The sequence below is a fragment of the Marmota flaviventris genome, chromosome 4, assembly GCF_047511675.1.
Source record: "Marmota flaviventris isolate mMarFla1 chromosome 4, mMarFla1.hap1, whole genome shotgun sequence".
Classification (NCBI taxonomy): Eukaryota; Metazoa; Chordata; class Mammalia; order Rodentia; family Sciuridae; genus Marmota; species Marmota flaviventris.
The window spans coordinates 27,980,682-28,000,671 of NC_092501.1; the positions used below are offsets into that span (position 1 = coordinate 27,980,682).

Sequence of the window (19,990 nt, forward strand, 5' to 3'; positions counted from 1 at the left end):
GGGTGAGGCTAAAATCTAGGGTGTGTGCTAGAAGGAAGGTACAGGAAATGAGGCCAGATCTGGGGCCCAGGTCCAGATTGTGATGAGCTTTGGTCTGTAGAGGAGTTTTAGAACTTCCTGAAGGTGACGGGTAAGGAGCCCTTGAAGAACTTCAGGCAGTAGAGAAATATGAGGTTTTGGTTTTTCAAAGATAATCCTAGTTGCAATGTGGAAAACAGGACAGAGGAAGATGAGACTGGTAGGTAGCAAGTGGGAAGCTATTGTAGTACCCCCAGGAAGAGGTGGTGAGATCCTAGGTTGATATGTTTAAAGGATTTAACAATAGTGCCAATGTTTTTCCTAGAAGTAGAGGATTTTTTTTAGAAGACTAAATAAATTAATTTCATATCCCTCCTCTATCCCTAGAAGGCATTTGGCAAAGGTTTTCTTGGACCTATATCCAGGGATCTCATTTGTAAATTGCTGCCAAATCCTTGTGGGTATGTTGTGAATACACAGCTCATATTTAGAGCTTAGGGTAGAGGGGGATGTCAATTGCTTTGTCCTGGTAGCCAGTAACCACAAGGAGTCACATTACTCCCCCTTCCTCTCAAGAAGACAGTAAAACTTTTGAGATGTTAGCTCCTCCCAGAACTTGCTGCCTCAGCCTCATCTGTATTATTTATGTTACAGTCTGGATGATAACAGTCTTCCTCCTCCTCCTCTTCCTCCTCTCTTAACATCACTGTTCTCACATTACTTACTATTTGTCAGGAATTGTATGAAATGTTTTACCAACATTATCAAACTTAATCCTTATCACACCCTATGAAGTAAATTACTATTATTATCTTCAGTTTATAGAGGCGGAGACTAAGCTTTAGAGAGGTTTCCAAGTAACTTGCCTAAGGTCACAGCTTGACAAATTGCAGAACTAGAAATTGAAATTCATTCTGACCTTAGAGTCTGAGCTCTTAACTGATATGTATATAATTATTACTTAATAAATTTGGTAGTGAATATGATTTCTATTTTTAAATTTGCTCTTTTATGTAGCCCTACTCAGTGAAAGTTCACTTAATTAGACACTATATTACCTACCATGCATTTCCATTTGATAGGTGAAAAGTACAAGTATAGAATATTTTCTAAAACTTGAAGTACAGGAAAAACTTCAGGGCGTGCCGGTAAGGATAGTGGGAAGATTTGGGAAGCTATTTAAATTTATATTATAAAATAAATAAATTTCTTATAATATTGTTCTATTATTAAACCCATTTTACAGATGAGAAAATCAAGATGGAGGGAAGTTAAATAACTTGTTCCAAATTCTGTAGCTCTAATAAGGGAGGGAGTTAGGGTATAAATCCAGGCAGTCTGACTCTGAATTATTACATATGTTTTGAGCTGATCATATTTCTGCCTGAAAATGATCTGAACACCTTGATAATATTGTGCTAAGAAAACGTAGCCAATCACTAGAAACACCACATGTTGCAGGATTCCATTTAGGTGACATGCCCAGAATAGCCAAATCTAAATACAGGGAGAGTAAATTAGTGTTGATATGGGGCTCAAGGGGAGAGGGGCTGTTGGGGAAGTGGGAAGTGACAGTTAATGGATATGATATTTATTTATGAGGTGTTGAAATGTCCTACAATCCATGGTGATAATGGTCACTCATCTGTCAATATGGTAAAAACCCATTTGTACTCTCTAAATGAGTGAATTATATGGCATGTGAATTATGTGTCAATCAGTTTTTTTAAAAAGATACAAAGAAAAACAATCAGAATGATTATTCTTTATCTTTGAAAAAATTTACACACACACACACACAAACACAAACACACATTTTTTCTTTTCCTTTTTTTTTTTTAATTTGGGGTGTTCAGATACTTTCAACCAATTCTAATTCCACCATTATACTTGCCTAATCAGAAATCTTTAGGTGTTTCCAATTGCCTAAAAAACCAAAGCCCAGGCTTCCCAACCTGGAAGCGAGGCCTGTGAGGCCCTGTACAGAGCTGTGGGGAAGAGTAGCATGCTCATGGGGAATATGAATGTGTTTTATTTATTCTTAAAATTTTTCTAATTAGTTATACATGACAGCAGAATGCATTTTGTTTCATTATACACAAATGGAGCACAACTTCTCATTTCTCTGTACATGATACAGAGTTACACTATTTGTGCAATCATTCACATACCTAGGGTAATGATGTCCATCTCATTCCACCCTCTTACCTACCCCCTTTCCTTCTCCCCTCTTCCCCTTTGCCCAGTCCAAAGTTCCTCCAGAATGTGATTGTATTTCAATGTGCGAGTTGAAGTAGTTCAGTATGTTCAAGTATCCTAGAAGGCCTGCTATATATCAGGCAGTACTTGGGTCCTTGATGGACACCAGTGAATACAACAGACAAGAGAACCCCACCCTGTAGAGCACACAGGAGATGGGACTTGTCCTAGAGCTAAATAGAGGAGGTCAAATTTGAGTGGAATATAAAAGATAATCGTTCACCCCCATGATGAGATTTATTTGTGTGCCTAATGCTGCAGTTAGGGTGGGGTTGGTATGAGGGAGTGGTGAGACCTTCCCAGAAAGGCCCTTGGGCGGAAAGCGGAATTTTTCTTAAAATGATGGCTGTCAATTAAGATGGCAGCCAGGTGCTAAGCAAGGAACTTACACCTTGAAATGGCAATTCAGCCTACTAGAGTATATATTATAAACACGAATAGCCAAGCAGGGTGTGAATACAGAGGTGAATGGGCATGGGCACAGGAATGGCTAAAATTTCTTAGAGCATGTCAGAGTACTGTTAGAGGAATGAGGATAAATTGTGAATTCCAGTGCTCTAGTGATTCCCTGATCTTGAACTTGTTTTAGTTCTGTGTTGCTAGTATAAATTTGAATTCCCAACACTATCATATAAAGACATTTTTTAATTTATCTAAATCATATTTTACCTATTCTAAACTCCCCTTCACCTGATTATTGGGAAACTTAGTTTAGGCATCTTTAGTGCCCTTCTTCCTTTTCTGGACCCAATGGTATCAAAAAAAATCTGTTGATTCTACAGAATGCTAGAAAGCTGGAGAAGGAACTGTCTTTTTTTTTTTTTTTTGGTACCAGGGATTGAACTCAGGAGCACTCCACCACTGAGCCACATCCCCAGCCCTATTTTGTATTTTTTTTTTTTTTTAAGAGACAGAGTCTCACTGAGTTGTTAGGTGTTAAGGCTGGTTTGAACTCCTGATCTTCCATCTTAGCCTCCCAAGCCACTGAGTGGAATTCTGTCTTTACACTATGATGGTGGCCTCTAATCTTAGGGAAAAGCTTGTCATTCACGTATACAAAAGGATTTCATAGTTAAAAACAAACAAAAAGATATTCTAATCTAACCAGGAAACCTTAATATGAAACACTTGTAAATCAAAAAAAATGCCATTGCACACTGTGTTTATAATAGAGTAATGGTCTGAGACCTATACTTCCAGGGTAAAGAGCTATAGCCTGGGGGGTGGGGTGGGACTGAGGACACTGTTTTCAGTCATTGAACACCTGGCAGCACAGGTCTGTGATCCTGGAGAGAAAGGAAACACCAGGTGAGCCCCCAATTCACCTTGACTCTTTGCCTGGAGTCATTTTCCCATCTACAGCACTGGAAGCTGAAGCTCAAATGAGAGCAATGGTCACTCATAGCTGAGGAGACAGAGATCAGAGTTTGGGGCTGCAAATGGCTGGGATTTGTAGGACAGAGAATTGGAGGTCAGGGAACAGCAAATAGGTCTGTGTCAGAGTCTTACACCAGATTTTTCTTTTCTCAAGGACTGGATCAGAAATTGACAGGGCAGACCTCTGTGAGGCCTGACAGAGAGTGACTGTCGTGTAGTACAAGTTGAACAGTGTATCTGAGGGTCACAGTGCTCAAAAATGTTGGATTTCTGGTCTAACCAGAGTAGAGAGACCTTGAGGAATATTCAGTATTCATTTGAGACCTCAAAAGGACAACTTTAGCAGTTAGAACAATACCCTCAAAGAAAGGCCAGACCACGGAGACTAAAGACAAAATCAAAATAGACCAACCATTCATGGCATAAAGCCCAGCTTAAGAGGATCAAGGGATGGTCCAGTAATTTAACTGCCTGTCAAACCAAAATTCAACACTCATTAACGAAAGACAAAGTAATCCAGACTGCATATAGCATATTATCCACAATATTTAGCACATAATAAATATTATCAGAATACCAAGAAGTAAAAATATGACAAATAAGGAAAAATGTGATCTTACTGGGTAAATGGTGCATGCCTATAATCCCAGTGACTAAGGAGTCTGAGGAAGGAGGATCACAAATCTGGGGCCAGCCTGGGCCATTTAGCAAGACCCTGTCTCCAAATTAAAAGCAAAAAGGGATAGGAATATAGCTCAGTGGTAGAGCACTTGCCTGGCATGATGGGTCCCTGGGTTCAGTTCCTGGCACCACAAAAAGAAAAAATAAATTTGATTTAGACTGTAGAGAAAAAGATATAGCCGACCATGTTTATGACCCAAATGATGGATTTAGCACATGAAGAATTTAAAGCAATTGTACATCTGTGCTATAACAAATGACTCCTAAACTCATAGGCTTAAAATAAATGTTTATTTTCTGTGGGCTGGAAATTCAGGAGTAGCTCAGCTGGGTGGCTCTGGCTCAGTCTTATGAGGTTGCCATGAAGATGTTGGCCAGGGCTGTCTTCATTTGAAGACTTTAATGGACTCTGAGATATCCTTGTTCATGTGGTTGTTGGCGGGAGGCCTAAGTTCCTCACCACATGAGCCTTTTCTTGAGGCTGAGTGCCTTACAACCCAGTCTTGGAAATCACACACTATCCTTACTACCACATTAGGTAGAAGTGAATTACTAAAGATAGCTCACACTCAAGAGGAGGGGAATTAGACTCCTCCCTTTGATTGGAGGAGTTTTGAAAAATTGCTGAGATACTTTAAAACCTCTGCAAAATATTTCAGAGTAACATATATGACAATAACAGAATGGGATGAGGTACAGATGGAATTTTATTGCTGTGTAGTTCATACATTGTATTTATTTGCTGTACTGGGAATTGAACCCGAGGCATTCTACTGCTCAGCTACATCCCCAGCACCCCACCCCCATTTTTGTTACTATTCATAACGTTACCCCCAGATTCACAGGTTTCCAGTGGATATACTATTTGTAGAAAACAGGGCCACTACTGTAAAGGGACATGTATATATGGATGTATTGATTTCTTTACATCACGTTTTCTCCTTCCTCTTCTGTCAGAGATCTCATTCATGTGTTGATGTTGAGGCCTGAGTTCCCACACACCACAGGACTGATAGGCTTGTTTTCTTTCTTATATTGCAGTTCCAGGTTCACTCTGTTGTTTGTACTCTGGGATTTGATAGTATAGAGATAGCCTAACCTCTGGGTGTTGTTCCAAACCCACACACAGTTTGTTTTCTTTCTTCTCTGTCAAATGTTATGCTGCATACTATCCAAGCTCATAGTTTTCTTATGGGGCTTTATATTTTTCCTTTTCTCCTTCCTTAGATTTGGTTTGAAATCTTTGTTCCTTCTTTTGTGGAGAGTGGCCTATAACATATTATATCATTGTCGTTTTATCCCTGGTGTGTTGTGTTCGGTTATTATTAATGACAGTTAAAGAACCAAATTTTAAAATCATAACTTTAGTAAATTAAGGTGGGTCAAGATTTTTTCTAGAATAGTATTAGCTTTATTCACTGTTGTTCCTGTGTTCCTTCTTGAATTGGTGAGAAAGGTGTGCATCTTTTTTGTCTGAGACAGGGAGAAGGACTGCCTGTTAGGACATTAAATCTTCCAGGTTTACAACATCTGAGCAACCGCCATTCACTGGGTGTGTTGTGATTGGCATATTCTCTGATTCACCTGGAATAGTAATACCAGAGATTCCATATATACATGTCCCTTTCTACTAGTGACCTGGTTTCTATAAAAGGCAAGTGACAGTTTTATTGTTTGTAGAAAGCTGCAAGTCCCCAATTACCATGGTGCTTAGATGTTGGTACTCCTTAAAATGACCCAGAATCATCTATCCTGAGAATGGTCTCTGATAGTGTTAACTCTAAGTGGATGGTTTGTTTTCTAGGTACCCCCCACCCTTCCCCACTTCAGAATCTTCAGTTTTCTTAACTCCTGATTCTTTCTTTCAAAATATCAAGAATATTTTATACTTTGAAATAGACTGAAGGGTAGAGAAATTCCTTGTGTCTTTTTAAGTCTTCTGTAGCCAAAAAGCTAGCTTGTACTTGAATAGATAAGGAAAAGAAACACCGTTCTGGCCTTGCACATCTCTGAAACATTTGTCCTCTCAGCTTGGAATGATGGGTTAATACATTTTCTTAGCATCTTCTGGAAACTGTCTCAAAAACTGCCTGTTTTTACATGTACATGGTACTCCTTGTTATCTGCAGTCACACCCTAAAGTTTCACTTTATGGTTTCGCCTTAATCTGCACTGTCATATGGATTATCTGCACATTTGTTACATATGCAATGTAGTGGAGCAATTTATTTTAATGTGTACTAAGGTACTTAGCTCAGACATGTCCAATTTATTTAGCTATGAGTCAGTGATTTTTAAATTTCCACCCATAATTGAGATATATGCATGATTTAAGAAATGTAAGTCTGAGAGAATACTTAAGGAACTCCTAGGTTAAACCATTTGAAAATGTTTTTAAATGTGAATTTCCACCAGCATTATAGATCCTGAAATATTAGTCATGAGATCTTTTCCACCAGCACAATTTTGTCGAAAAGACAAAATTGAGATAGATATACGTAAACAGTTTCTTTAAAAAGAAAATGTAGGAAAACATACAACAACTCCTAGGGTGGAGTGGAAGTCTTAAGTTAGTTAAAACTGCTATGTGGGGGGGTCAGTCTTGAAGCTTTGTCATATAGATTCTGTCTTTGTCAAAACAAACTTTATACAAGTACTTGGGTGTTTTTAGATGAAGGTTGTTCAGTTCAAATCCTAAGAAGGACTGGAGGACCCTTTGATGGTTGGCAGGAACTCTGACTTATCTCCTGTTCAGTCTGCTGAGGTTGTTGCTTTCAAACTGGGACAACTTTGAGATAAGCCAAATGTTGGACTACAAATTCTAAGTTAATGTGCGATAGCAGATTCCTTTACTCTTCTACCCTATTTTCTCTAATTATCCCATCTGAGTCAGAGCAGAGTTCTCCTTTTCTTCAACATTCCACAGCTAGTTGAACTGGAGCACACTTCAGGGAAGGAGGGAGGACATCTATTGAGGGAGCCCACAGATGGCTCTAGCTGTCCTCCTCAGCCCTAGAGGTCACCACGATCAGGATGGCTGTACTCCTCCTGTTCATGTGCTGCCAGTTCTCTGAGGAATCACCTGGCAGTGATTGCTGACCTTCTGTCCAACATGAACTCCAGTGACATAAGCAGCAGGGGAAGTGCTGTTTTCCTAGCTTCTTTCATTTCCTTCCTTCCTTCCTGAAGCAGTTTTAGACTTCATTTTTTAACACCTCTTTTCCTTTCCCACAAAGAAAAAAATATATACTTTTAGCCCTGTGTTGTCCAATATAAGAGAAACATGCAATTGCTTCTGAGATGTAATATTCCATCTCACTCCTGGGACTTGAAATCGTTAAAATGGACTCTCAATTCCCCAAAGGTCATGTTTTGCTTTTGAAAGTTCTGTTCCAAGACAGAAATTTTTGAGATGCTCGTGAAAGCATATCTTTTGAAGGAACCTATCTTGCAGAGTCCCTGCAAAGAGGAGCCTCCTTCCCAGCTCCTCCCAGGGAGTAGGAGTCCAGCTGTGCTTTGCCAGCACCAGCCAGGGCAGGAACAGAGAGGGAGAAGAATCAGCAGTCTTCTGCCTTTCAGTAAAGGAGACCCCTGCAGAAACTTCGTTCTGGAAGAACATAGAAGATGTTACCAGTACTTTTTGAAAGAATATACTGGCTGAATATACTGCTAAATTTGGTTTTGGAGTTTTTTTTGTTTGTTTGTTTGATTGATTGATGATTGGTTGGATGGTTGGTGATGTCGGGACCCAGGCATTAATTTTTCTCAATGTTTTTAAAGCCTTCAAAATGTGTATCTCTGGCACCTCTCTCTCTTTCCTGGATTTACAGTGGTAGCTTTAGGAAACTATTTTATAGTCTCCTATACTCTCTATCTCCATTCTTCTCATGCATAGTGCTCATAAATCCTAAGAATCCTTTTGGGTGTGTATCACTCCAGGGCCCTGCAGAAAGCAGAAACACATTCCAATTGGGTAATTTTGAGGAGGTCCATCTTAAAACAGAATGAACAGATGTAGGGAAAATACTAAAGGATTGTGCCATGTACCAAGGTTAGCAGGAGAGCTGCCCTCCCCCTGAAGGGCCAGGGAACAGGACAGTACCTGACTGGAGAGAGCTGTTCGGATGGGGCTTTCTGATGGTAGCCCAGGTCTTTGAAAGGAGACAGCCAACTCACAACGTAGCAGAGAAAGAGCCAGGGGAGCGAAATGCCCCAACCTCAGGATGCCTCTGCCTTCAGTCTCCTTTGGTACCACCCATGAACTGATCCCAGCTGGAAGCCAGAGGCCAGGGGAGGACTGGGTGTAATACTTGTGGTCAGCCTCCTAGACACAGAGCAGGGTAGAGGACGGCGGAACTAGAAGGGCAAATGTTCAGTACCCACAGACTGTTCCAAATTCAGACCTTTACCCCAAAGTCTGCATAGAAATTACTTATTAAGCTGGTTGATATCAGTATCTATCAGGGTAAAAGTTAATAGTTTGTGATCTCAGGTAATTCTTAACAAACTGTCCAGACTTGTAGATATGTTGCTTATTAAAAATAGCTGAAGTTCCCAGGGCACCTTTCACATTCTGTCACATTTTATGATCTACATTTAAAAACATTTTATTGTGGTAAATGTATAGAACATAAAATTTACCATTTTAAGTGTACAATTCTGTGCCATTAAGTACATTTACATTGATATGTAACCATTATCATCATCCTACTCCAGAACATTTTCTTTTTCTTAATTGGAAATGTTACACCCAAATAACAACTCCCCACTCCCCCTCCCAAGCCCCTGACAACTGCCCTTCTACTTTCTTTCCCTCCATCACTTCCTTTGTGTACAGGGGATTGAACCCAGGTAGAGCTAGGCAAGTGCTCTACCATTGAGCCACATCCCGAGACCTTTTTATTTTTTTATTTTGAGAAAGGGTCTCTCTAAGTTGGCTAGGCTGGCCTTGAACTTGTGATTCCCCTGCCTCAGCTTCCCAAGTAGCTGGGCTTACAGGTGTGAACCTTCCTACTTTCCATCTCTGAATTTGACAACTCAGTGTACTTCACAGAAGTGGAATCATACAGTATTTATCCTTTTGTGTCTGGTTTATTAGCATATATCCTCGAGGTTCATCCATGTGGTAGCATATGTTAGTATTTTCCTTCTTTTTAAGGTAGAATAATATTCCATTGTGTATATATACCATATTTTGTATATTCAACCTTCTGCTAAAGGATTCTTGAGCTACGTGATGTACAGTGTAAAATTTTATTTTATTTCTTACCATGTCTCTATTAATGCATTTATTCTCTTGGGCTTAACTTTTAGAAGTCCAATCTGATGACTCACAAATCTATAAGATGATATAAGAGTAAGGGCGATAGGGGTTAAAATGTGAAAGATGGAGGGAGACTTGAGCAGGAGAGCAGCATCATTCTAAGGAATGAGGCTGTGGGAAGTGTTTAAGTATGCAAAGAGAGGGACCTCCCTACCATGGGTAAAAGAAACTGTGCAAACAAAAAATGGAGTTCTGGGTATTTAATGGGAGCAGAGACCATTTAAATTGGACCTACTTGTATTGAGCATGTTGAATGGGGGAGTGAGGTTGAAAAAAATTTAAAGCATGACCTGAAAAAAAGTGCAGTGTGGTCAGGTAAGTCTAGAGAATGGGATTAAAAAGGATTCTTAGCTAGATTGTCTCTGTCTTTAATATAGGAGTATTTTTAAATGCCCCTCCAAGAGGGAAATGTTGTCCATAGCTTTCCTTTAAGCTTATAATGACCACAGTGCTCTTGTATTTTAGAGCACAGAAATTAGGGTCCTCAGAATAGTTTTGGGAGATGGCAGGGCTAAGCTAAGCTTCTTGGGGGCAGGGACTACACCATGACACACCATCTTGAATGTTCCTGGACACATCATGGGAGGAAAGCTGGAGTAAGAGGTAATGGCCAAAGGCATTAGTCCACAGAAGATGTTAAAACCTCCTTGAGGCACTAAAAAATCACAGCAGACCTAATTGTCCCCTGACCCTACCCTTGGATGAGTAAGACTATCTCCTTCTGTAATTTGTGCTCAGGTTATCTGTAGGGCTTTATTTTTTCTTAAGCAGGGTTGAATCTCTGAGGTAGGAGTTTAATTGCTTAGGGCACTAGAGGAGAGTCTAAATGTTATTGTCAGCCACCAAGATCAGAGAATAAACATTTAAAAAATATTGAGTTAACCTTCATGGAATTTTGATGGACTCCATTTGACTTGACATATATTTGTTGAATCTGTTAATGAATTATTAAAAAATAGGAAGACTTTGTAAACTCGTAAGCAACTGAGCAATATGTAGAAATCAACATTCAGGAGAGAGAAAACAGGTTCATTGACATCTTAGTGGGGAGAAAAGAATTGTAACTTTGTCTAAGAAAAGAGGAAAAAGGTACTTAATAATTAAAAAAAAAAAACTAAACAAGTATTGAGCTCTTGTTAAGATATGTATGCCAAAGTTTAGTGGGAAATGCCTGTAGTTTATTTTGAAATGCATAAAAAGAATGCCTTAAAAACATCAAAAAAATATGAATCAATAAATGGATAAAAGGATGGATGATATATGATAAGTTAACGGCAGTCAGGTGTTACTGGTAGAATCTAGGCAGTGGGTATAAAATTCTTTCAAACTCACTGATTGAAAATTTTCATGATAAAATGTTGGGGAAACAGGAAAATGGAGGTCTGGAAGATTTTGATGGAAAGGCAATGATATTTAAGAGAAACAATGTTTGTAGTAGAAAGAACATGGGCCAGGGAGTCAACAAATCTGAATTCTGGTTCTGGATTAGCTACCTGTGAGCTAAAGAGGTTGTAAGTAAATGCTCAGTGGTGGTGGTAGAATCTGAGCCCAGGCACCCTGGCCCTGGAGCTTTGCTGTCTGTCCACCTTGCTGTGGCTCCTGGCTTAGCATCTGGTACATGCAGCTGATCAAGGGGTAACTGTTGTTATTAGTGTACATCAGCTACTGAGAATAAAGGACAAGTTCCATATTTTAATGCTTGAGCTGGAATATTTAGATGACACCACTGCCAGAGTCATACATAGGCAAGCTAGAAAGCGAAACTACTTGTGAGAAACAGATGGTTTGTTTAATTTTAGATAAGTGGAACTAGAGAGTTTGGTATGAATTCATATATTTCATGTATATTTCTATGTTTTAGTGAAGCATTTGAGAACTTTCCTCACAGAGTTTATATTCTAGAAGGGTTTGGAGAATTATCTTTCCAAAGATATTCATATTTCAAACAGAGCATCTCTCCAGAGGTAGAAATGCAGGCATTCATCAGCCAGGGAAGAAGAAGGGGTTGTTTCCACAGCAGACTTTTCTGATGTCCCTGAAGTCATGCCATTTGGACAGTAATTTCCTGTTTTCTGTCAAACTCATCTGTGTACTGATTTCCTCTGCAGTTCTTTTTTACTTCCATCTGGAGTGGTGAGACAGCTTATAGAAGCCATTAATGATTAAGTTTCAAAATAGATGCTCAGGCTTCTCAAATGGGCCTGAATGAATAATAATGGTATGTTCAGGACAGGGGAGACCAAGATGAAATCCACCAAATTATATGCAAAATAGGGCATGTGAAGCCCTGCTTTCTGGTCTCACACATGAATCATGTAATTCAGCAAGTTTGTGACTTTAGTACCCTTCTAGGGTGTGTATTTCACAGTGATTACGCACTCATTCTAACAGAGTAGGTCAGTCAGTAAAAGTATTTTAAACCAGATTCTTCTTTGCTTCTGAGTCATTTTCTGGTAGGGGGAAAGGTTCTAGGGAGAAGCATTAACACTTTCCGATCATAAGGACTAAAGTGTAAGAGGGGTAGCTCTCTAAGTAATCTCTGGGACTTTCATGAATTCTTTACTTGATGTTTTAGATAATGAGGTACATATTTAGTTAGACGGTGAGATGGAATTTGAGAAGAATGTACTATAAGAAGGAAAATAATACCTATTTGGCTCAACCCTGAGGAGTTGTTTTAAAAACATATAGATGGCTAAGAGATTTGCAAATATTACAATTAGTTTTCTAAAAAGAAAAAAAAAATACTTAGACACCACCCTTCTGTGGAAATCTGACATCTAGCCACTTCAGTCCTCTGGAAGATGGCCAGAAAATAAGCAAGGGACCTCAGAGCACATAAGAAATAACTGTTGAAAAACTCTAGTACTGACTTTTACCACCACAGAAGAGTGTCATTTTGTCATTTAAACATATGTGTCTGGAAACCTTAAATAATTTTTGTAGTGTATGTGTGGTCCTTCATTCCCAGCAGATAGTAAATAGCAATCTAGAAAGTGGGTGGAAGCCGGGCATGGCGCACACCTGTAATCCCAGTGGCTTGGGAGGCTAAAGCAGGAGGATCATGAGTTCAAAACCAGCCTCAGCAAAAGCGAGGTGCTAGGCAACTCAGTGAAACTCTGTCTCTAAATAAAATACAAAATAGGGCTGGAGATGTGACTCAGTGGTTGAGTGCCCCTGAATTTAATTCCCGGTAACCTCCCCACCCCGCAAAAAAAGGTGGGTGGAAATATTGATGGAGAAGATTGAGAGCAGGGTATAGGTTGAGGTGGAGAGAGAAAGTTTTACTGCACTGGGATTATTATTACAATACAATACAGTAATGTATGGCCTTAAGGAACTTGCATCCATCAACCAAAGAGAAAGTCATGTTCAGTTTCTTCCATGGAAAAGGTCAGGGGGTCTTTAATGTGTCTATTTTTAAACATGGTCAGAATTAACCAAGTTTGGAGATGTTGAAATGGGAAGTTCTATGGTGTTTATATACTTGAAACAACTTATTCTCTGGTGATCAGTGACACAGACTTGAGCTTTTGGGTAATGAAATGCTTTGTGTTAATTGCTAATGTAACCAGCCCAGTTGTAGATGCTGTCACATGATTAGCAGACTGGTGAAGGCTTTGGAAACAGATTTGTTCTCATTCTGCCTCTGACTTGTTATATGATGTTGGACAGATCACATCACCTTGTGAGCCTATGTCCTCACCTGTCAGATGGGGGCTAATAATATATGATAGGGTTTGAGGACTCTGTGAGGGAAGGATGCATGGCATATAGTCAATACTTGGTAAGCATTAGGCACTGTTATAATTATTTTATCATTATACTTATTCTTTTTTTAAATTTATTTTTATTTTTGGTACCGGGGATTGATCCCAGGGGTACTTAACCTCTGAGCCACATCCCCAGCCCTTTTTATATTTTATTTAGAGACAGGGTTTTGCTGACTTGCTTAGGCCCTCATTAAGTTGTTAAGGCTGGCTTTGAACTTGTGATCCTCCTGCCTCGGCCTCCTGAGCCACTGGGATTACAGTCCTATGCCACTGCACCCAGCTATACTCATCTTCTTAATGATTATTATGAAAGTATTATTATCTCCATTTCTCAGGACAAGGAAGTTGAAGCCCAGAGAGTTTAAGTGACATGTCTGGAGTGAAATGGCTAATAAATAATGGAGCTGGGTTTGGAGTCTTGGTCTCTTTGACAGTAGAACCCTTTGCTTTGCACTCACATTATGCTGTGTTCTCAGCATATAATTATAGTTTGATTTTTTTAAACTTAAAGTAAATCTGGGATCTGGGTGTATAGCTCAGGGGTAGAACGCTTGCCTAGCATGCACAAAACCCTGTGTTCCATCTCCAGCCCCACAAAAAAAAAAAAAAAAAAAAAGAAAGGAAATAAAATATGTGGTAACAATAGAATATTATTCGGCCATAAAGAGAAATTAAATTATGGCATTTACTGATAAATGGATGGAACTAGAGACTATCATGCTGAGTGAAATAAGCCAGTCCCCCAAACCCAAAGACCAAATGTTTTCTCTGATATGCCCATGATAACTCACAATAAGTGGGGCGGGTAGGGAAGAATAGAAGTACTTTGGATTAGACAAAGGGGAATGAAGGGAAGGGAGGGGGAATGAGAATAGGAAAGATAGTAGAATCAATTACTTTCCTATATTCATATATGAATACATGACCAATGTAGTTCCACATCATGTGCAACCAGAAGGATGGGATTTTGTACTCCAAGTATGTATAATATGTCAAAATACATTCTACAGTTGTGTATAACTAAAAAGAACAAATATAAAAAGAGAAAAAAATCTGTGGTAAGAAAGGACAGAGGATGTGGGAAATATTACTAGCCACTTCTGCTTTTCACTATGGACCCAAATCATCTCATAGAAAAGAATAACCCCAGTAACACAAAAATAAACTACTTTTACTCAACAGTACAAATTAAATACATAATATTTAATTGTGTTGCCTGGCACATTAAAATCTTATAGATAACTCTGCATTGGTACACTGAACTCTTTATTAAATACCTATTACATTTTTCCATGTGAATGTTTTCTTAGATTATAAACTTAATAAGGTTACAACCATCTGTTATTTTTTTGTCTCTAGGCTCTTAGAGCTTTTTTGTTAGATTATAGTTGTACGGAGATGAAAGTTAGAGACCTCATCTCCACCAACACCAAATGAGTACTTGAGGTGAATAAAGAAATAGGCCTGGGAACTGGTAAGCAGGGATCTTCAGCTGCTCCTGTTGAAGGCCTGGGCAGGACGTGGCTCTACTGATGCACGGCTGGTTGTTCACAGGTGGATACAGCACACTGGTTGTGTCCTGTCTTTTAGTGCTTAGGCACACCCTGGAACCACAGCTACACGTGTCATGGGAACAGACTCGTCATCTGCTTATAGCACAGATGGAGGGCAGTGCAGGGACTCTCCCCTGTTAGGCCACAGGCACCTCTGAACCTGAAACATAAATGATCTGGTATAGTGTACTCAATTGTCTGGAGGCCCCATCCACACACCCCTATCTCTTTCTTTTCATGGATTTTTTTTACTTTTCAGTGTGTTTTAAATCTCACCCTGTGGAGGTGTGGTCCTGCTGCTCTTCAGAAGGTTGCACTCTGTATTTTTGCAGATGCAATCTCGGTCAGTAAGAGCCAGATGCCCTCAGTATGGGCCCTGGCCTTGCTGCAATGAGCTCTGTGATCTTGGACAAATTAGGTTTTCTAACCTACCAACCTCAGTATCCTAACCTTTAAGATGATAATGGGGAATAAATGAAATGCCGTATCTAAAATTGTAGTTTTAATATTCCATTTTAAAAGTACTGCATTTTGTGGTACTTTTCAAACATCAGTTCCTGGCGGCTCTCTTCAGGCATCTGAAAAGCCTACATGTGCTGCCAACTTGAATCTCTTCTATCACTCAGAGGCAAAGGTTGCCTTTTTAATTTTTCCAATTCCAGATTTACTTTGAGAATTAAGTGAAAATATGTGAAGAATTTATTATTTTGAAAAACATGAATGAGGACTTGGTTTGTGGCTCAGTGATAGAGCACTCACCTAGCACATGCAAGGCCCTGGGTTCGATCCTCAGCACCACATAAAAATAAATAAATAAATGTATTGTGTCCAACTACAACTAAAAAATAAATTTTAAAAAAAATGAATGAAGCCAGCCACAGTGGCACACATCTCTAATCCCATTCACTTGGGAGACTAAAGGGAAAGGGTCACAAATTCATGGCCAGCCTGGGCAACTTCGACCCTGTCTCACAATAAAAGATTAAAAAAAAAAAAAAGACAAAAGCAGACAGAATGAAAAAGTACTTTTGATTTTTTAAAAATATAAATTACAAACTTTTTGTATAACTTTGGCTTCATTTTAAGTATGCTTATATTTTAAGCTTTATCATTCTAAATAAATAGATTTATATTATGTCTTAGATATTGATGCTTTTGTTTGTTTTGACTTTCCAGTTTGAACCATGGAGACTGGCTCGGTAGTTCGAGCCATCTTTGACTTCTGCCCTAGCGTATCAGAAGAGCTGCCCCTCTTTGTGGGAGATGTCATCGAGGTGCTGGCAGTGGTGGATGAATTTTGGCTTCTAGGAAAGAAGGAGGATGTTACAGGTAAGAGGCTTTAATTCCTCCTGAGCACAATGGACGATAGCCACTCCCTTCTTTCCACATTAAAAATAGAGGTTAAATGAGAGGCCTAAGTCACTAACTTCAGAATCCTGTCTGTTTTCTTCTATACTCACACGGAGGTCTTACCTGTGAGGAGAAAGCTTGTCATCTTTCCATCTCTCCTTACCAATTCCTTCAGGAGCTGAATGCTTAGATGCCAGCAGCTCCAGCCTGGTTTTCCATCCCTGTCTTTCTCCTTTCTTCCTAGTTCTCTCTTTTTTTTCCCCCTAGACAATGCTCTATTCACTCAAATCACTCAATACAATTTCACTCTATAGGTTCTTAATCAAGAAAATGACAATCCTTAATGCTAGTCACTGCAATAGACATAATCAATTCACAGCAAACACTTCTAGATTAACTAATTCACAGCAAACAATTCTAGATTAATTAATTCTAAGCACTGCAAATACACTTAATCATGACAGGCTAATGACAGACATTCCCTCTATGTGCAAAGTTCAAGTGTCAGATCAAAAGTCTCAAGCCTTAGGCTTTAAGTCCAGCAGATGCAAACTCACTCAGACCATGGTGATCAGGTCAGGAACCAAGGCAGGCTTCAACTGGGGTGGAGCTGATGGCCAGCTGAGGAGAGGGTCTAGGGAGATTTTGTGGCTCTCACCAGGGTCAAGATGTGGCTGTAGAGTTTGAGAGTGGTGAGGACCACGCAGAGGATCAGCAAAAGATGACAAGTGATGGGATGTCAGTCCAGGTCCTCATCAGGCTCTGAAGCTTGTGTGCATCAATGTGGGCTGGCTTCTTCCCAGCTCTTTATCCTTTGTATTCAGCACTATTTTTTAATATTTATTTTATAGTTTTAGGTGGACACAATATCTTTATTTCACATTTATGTGATGCTGAGGATTGAACCAAGTGCCTCATGCATGCTAGGCGAGCACTCTACCACTGAGCCACAATACCAGCCCCATATTCAGCACTTATTTCTCTTATCAAAATATCAATTATTCCTTTCTTCAGAACCCTTACTATTTATCATTTATTTTCACAATCAGATTGTCTCTGATCAATGGAACATAAGGTGCTTCCCACTTGTTTCTTCTGGCTGTCTTCTTTTAACAGTTTTTACTCTTCCTTTCTTTTCAAGGGAACCTAACTCATCCTGTTCACTCCTTCCTAGATTTGCAGTTGGACCCAATTAGTTAAAGCCACCCTCTGCCCTGGCTGCTACCTGCCTCCCACATTCCATACTTCTGGTTACTTTTATATATATAAAATTAACATATATATCTCTCAACCTCAACATGGATTTCTTTCATTAACTAGTCTAGGGAAGGGCATATGTTTTTCCACACAACATGCACCTGTATTAATCCAATCCTTGACTCGCATACATTTATGTTAGGTTTAAGTATGTGATATAGTCCTGAAAGCAGACACTGTGGACATTAACCCACATTTGAGAGATAGAATACCTCCTAGTAAAAGTGACCTCTCTTCAGAGACAAAAACTGCTGGGTAGTTAGCAAAGCAGAGAGACTTGCTTGTTCATAGGCCTTGGGGTGAGAGTGAACATGGAGGGACCAAGAGAAATTCAGTAAGGCATGAAGCATGAGTGGTAGAGCAAGCTGGGAGGCTGAAGAGAGGAGCAGGAGCTGATCATGGGACCAGAGTATGCCAGGCAAGGAATTAAGTGGGAAACTGGGAAAGCACTTTAAGCCTAGTCAGATTTGTCTCTTGGAAGCTACCTGCTGCAGATTGGAGAATGATAGGAAGGGGCAAAACCTAAGGTTGGAAGGCAAGTTGAAGTTTATTGCAGTCACTCAAGTAGGAGGCAATGATAGCTTGGACCAAGATGGTAGGTCTGAAGATAAGTAGACAGATTCCACAGACTTCAGAATGTAAAACCCATAAGCCTTTCTTTTCTTTCCAAATAGCAGGTACTGTCCTTCTACAACCACCTGTTAAAATCCTACTATCTTCAGACAAATATGATCTTTTTCCTAAGAACTTTCATGTTCTTCCTGACCCATTATCAACCTTCTCTGAGCTTCCTTAGCAATTTGTGTACTTACATTGTGACATAGGGTTTTAGGATTGAGTTATTATTTATGTCTAACCCAGATTTTTTCAGATCTTTGAAGACCAAGACTGCCTGGCTCATGTTTTCTTTTGCAGTGTGCTTTGTGGCATTGTAAACTGAATTGCATTCTCTGTCTCCTGCATGCCTCAGATTTTGTGTACTGTATTTAGTCTACAAAGATTCTCCAATTATTAGTACTCTGAGCTTTCAGTTAAGGGTCTATTAAGGGACTCAGAAAAAGTTTTTGTCCTTATACACAAATAGAAAAAGAAATTCCAATATTAAAAGAAAATATAATATTTAATATTGAGTGTCACTAGTCAGTATGTTTGATTTTATTTTCAGGACAATTCCCCAGCAGTTTTGTGGAAATTGTGACCATCCCCAGTCTAAAAGAGGGAGAGAGGCTGTTTGTCTGCATCTGTGAATTTACATCCCAAGAATTCAATAGCCTTCCCCTCCATCGAGGTAAGCTGATCCGAAGATGAGGTTGGTGGAGGCTGCCCATTCTGATAACTAGGTCTTTGAATTTTTATTAAGTGGCCAACATCTGGAGAGTCCTCAGAAACACCAATTTAGCACAGGCAATAATAATAATACATAATATCTTTGTAGCATTTTATAATTTTTGCACAAATGCACTCTCATCTAATTCTCAGCGCAGACTGTCAAGGTAAGCAAAGTGGGTATGATTTTAACTGTACTTTATAAAATGAGGTTCAAAGGCTTTAGCTTCAGGTGAGAAGTTTGGCCTTAGGAGGTGGACTCATATCACCTTATTCTCAGTATTATCTTTCTACTGCCCCCCATGCTGTAGCCACACTTTATATTTATCTTTTTTCCCATAAATACTGCTATGATTTTGCTAACAACATCACTACTTATTAATGCATAATAGTAATACAGTAATTTTGATGTGGTAATTTAAGAGACAAATGCAAACAACTCCATTTTACTCCTATACCAGTAGATAATGTTACAAAAGTTCTCACCAGAACCAGTTTAAATTGAAACAATTTAAAATGGATAGTCTTAGTCATGTCTCAAAGATATTTCAAGTATTTTTTACTTCTTGCATTCTGATAGACTATAAACTTTTAAAGATAGTCTGTAAACCCATTTCAACAAAAATACTTAGTTAGATCTGTACATTTCTGCATAAACACAGAAACTAGTAGTGTTCCACAGATTGAGACTTACAATCCATCCAATTTTGTGATGACTCAGTCATCAAAATGGCAGAATGTCACCAGGCCCAGTGGCACACGCCTGTAATCCCAGCAACTTGGGAGGTTGAGGTAGGATGATTGTAAATTTGAGGGCAGCCTCAGCAATTTAGCAAGGCCCTGTATAAAGATAAAAAAGAAAAATGGTTAGGGACCTAAATCAGTGGTAGAGTACCCCTGGGTTCAATCCCCAGGGCTGAAAAAACAAACAAACAAAAAAGTTTGAGCTTTATAGTTGTGTTACTAATATTGTTACTTATTCTTTTGAGTATGACGCTAAAGGGATACACTTAATTTCTTAAATGGTATGCTCCCCATCCCTCACCCCCACCCCACTGAGAAAAACCTCACAA

At 39.2% G+C, this 19,990-nt stretch overlaps 1 protein-coding gene across 1 annotated transcript in view; it reads left to right on the forward strand.

Annotated features, from left to right (window-relative positions):
* Dnmbp (dynamin binding protein) overlaps window positions 1-19,990 on the forward strand; it is a 95,567-nt gene that overhangs the window by 11,571 nt on the left and 64,006 nt on the right. Inside the window, exons 2-3 of the mRNA XM_027930340.2 lie at window positions 16,161-16,313; window positions 18,757-18,879. Coding sequence (XP_027786141.1) covers window positions 16,169-16,313; window positions 18,757-18,879 — 268 coding nt within the window. The 5' untranslated portion in view covers window positions 16,161-16,168. The remainder of the gene's footprint in view (window positions 1-16,160; window positions 16,314-18,756; window positions 18,880-19,990) is intronic.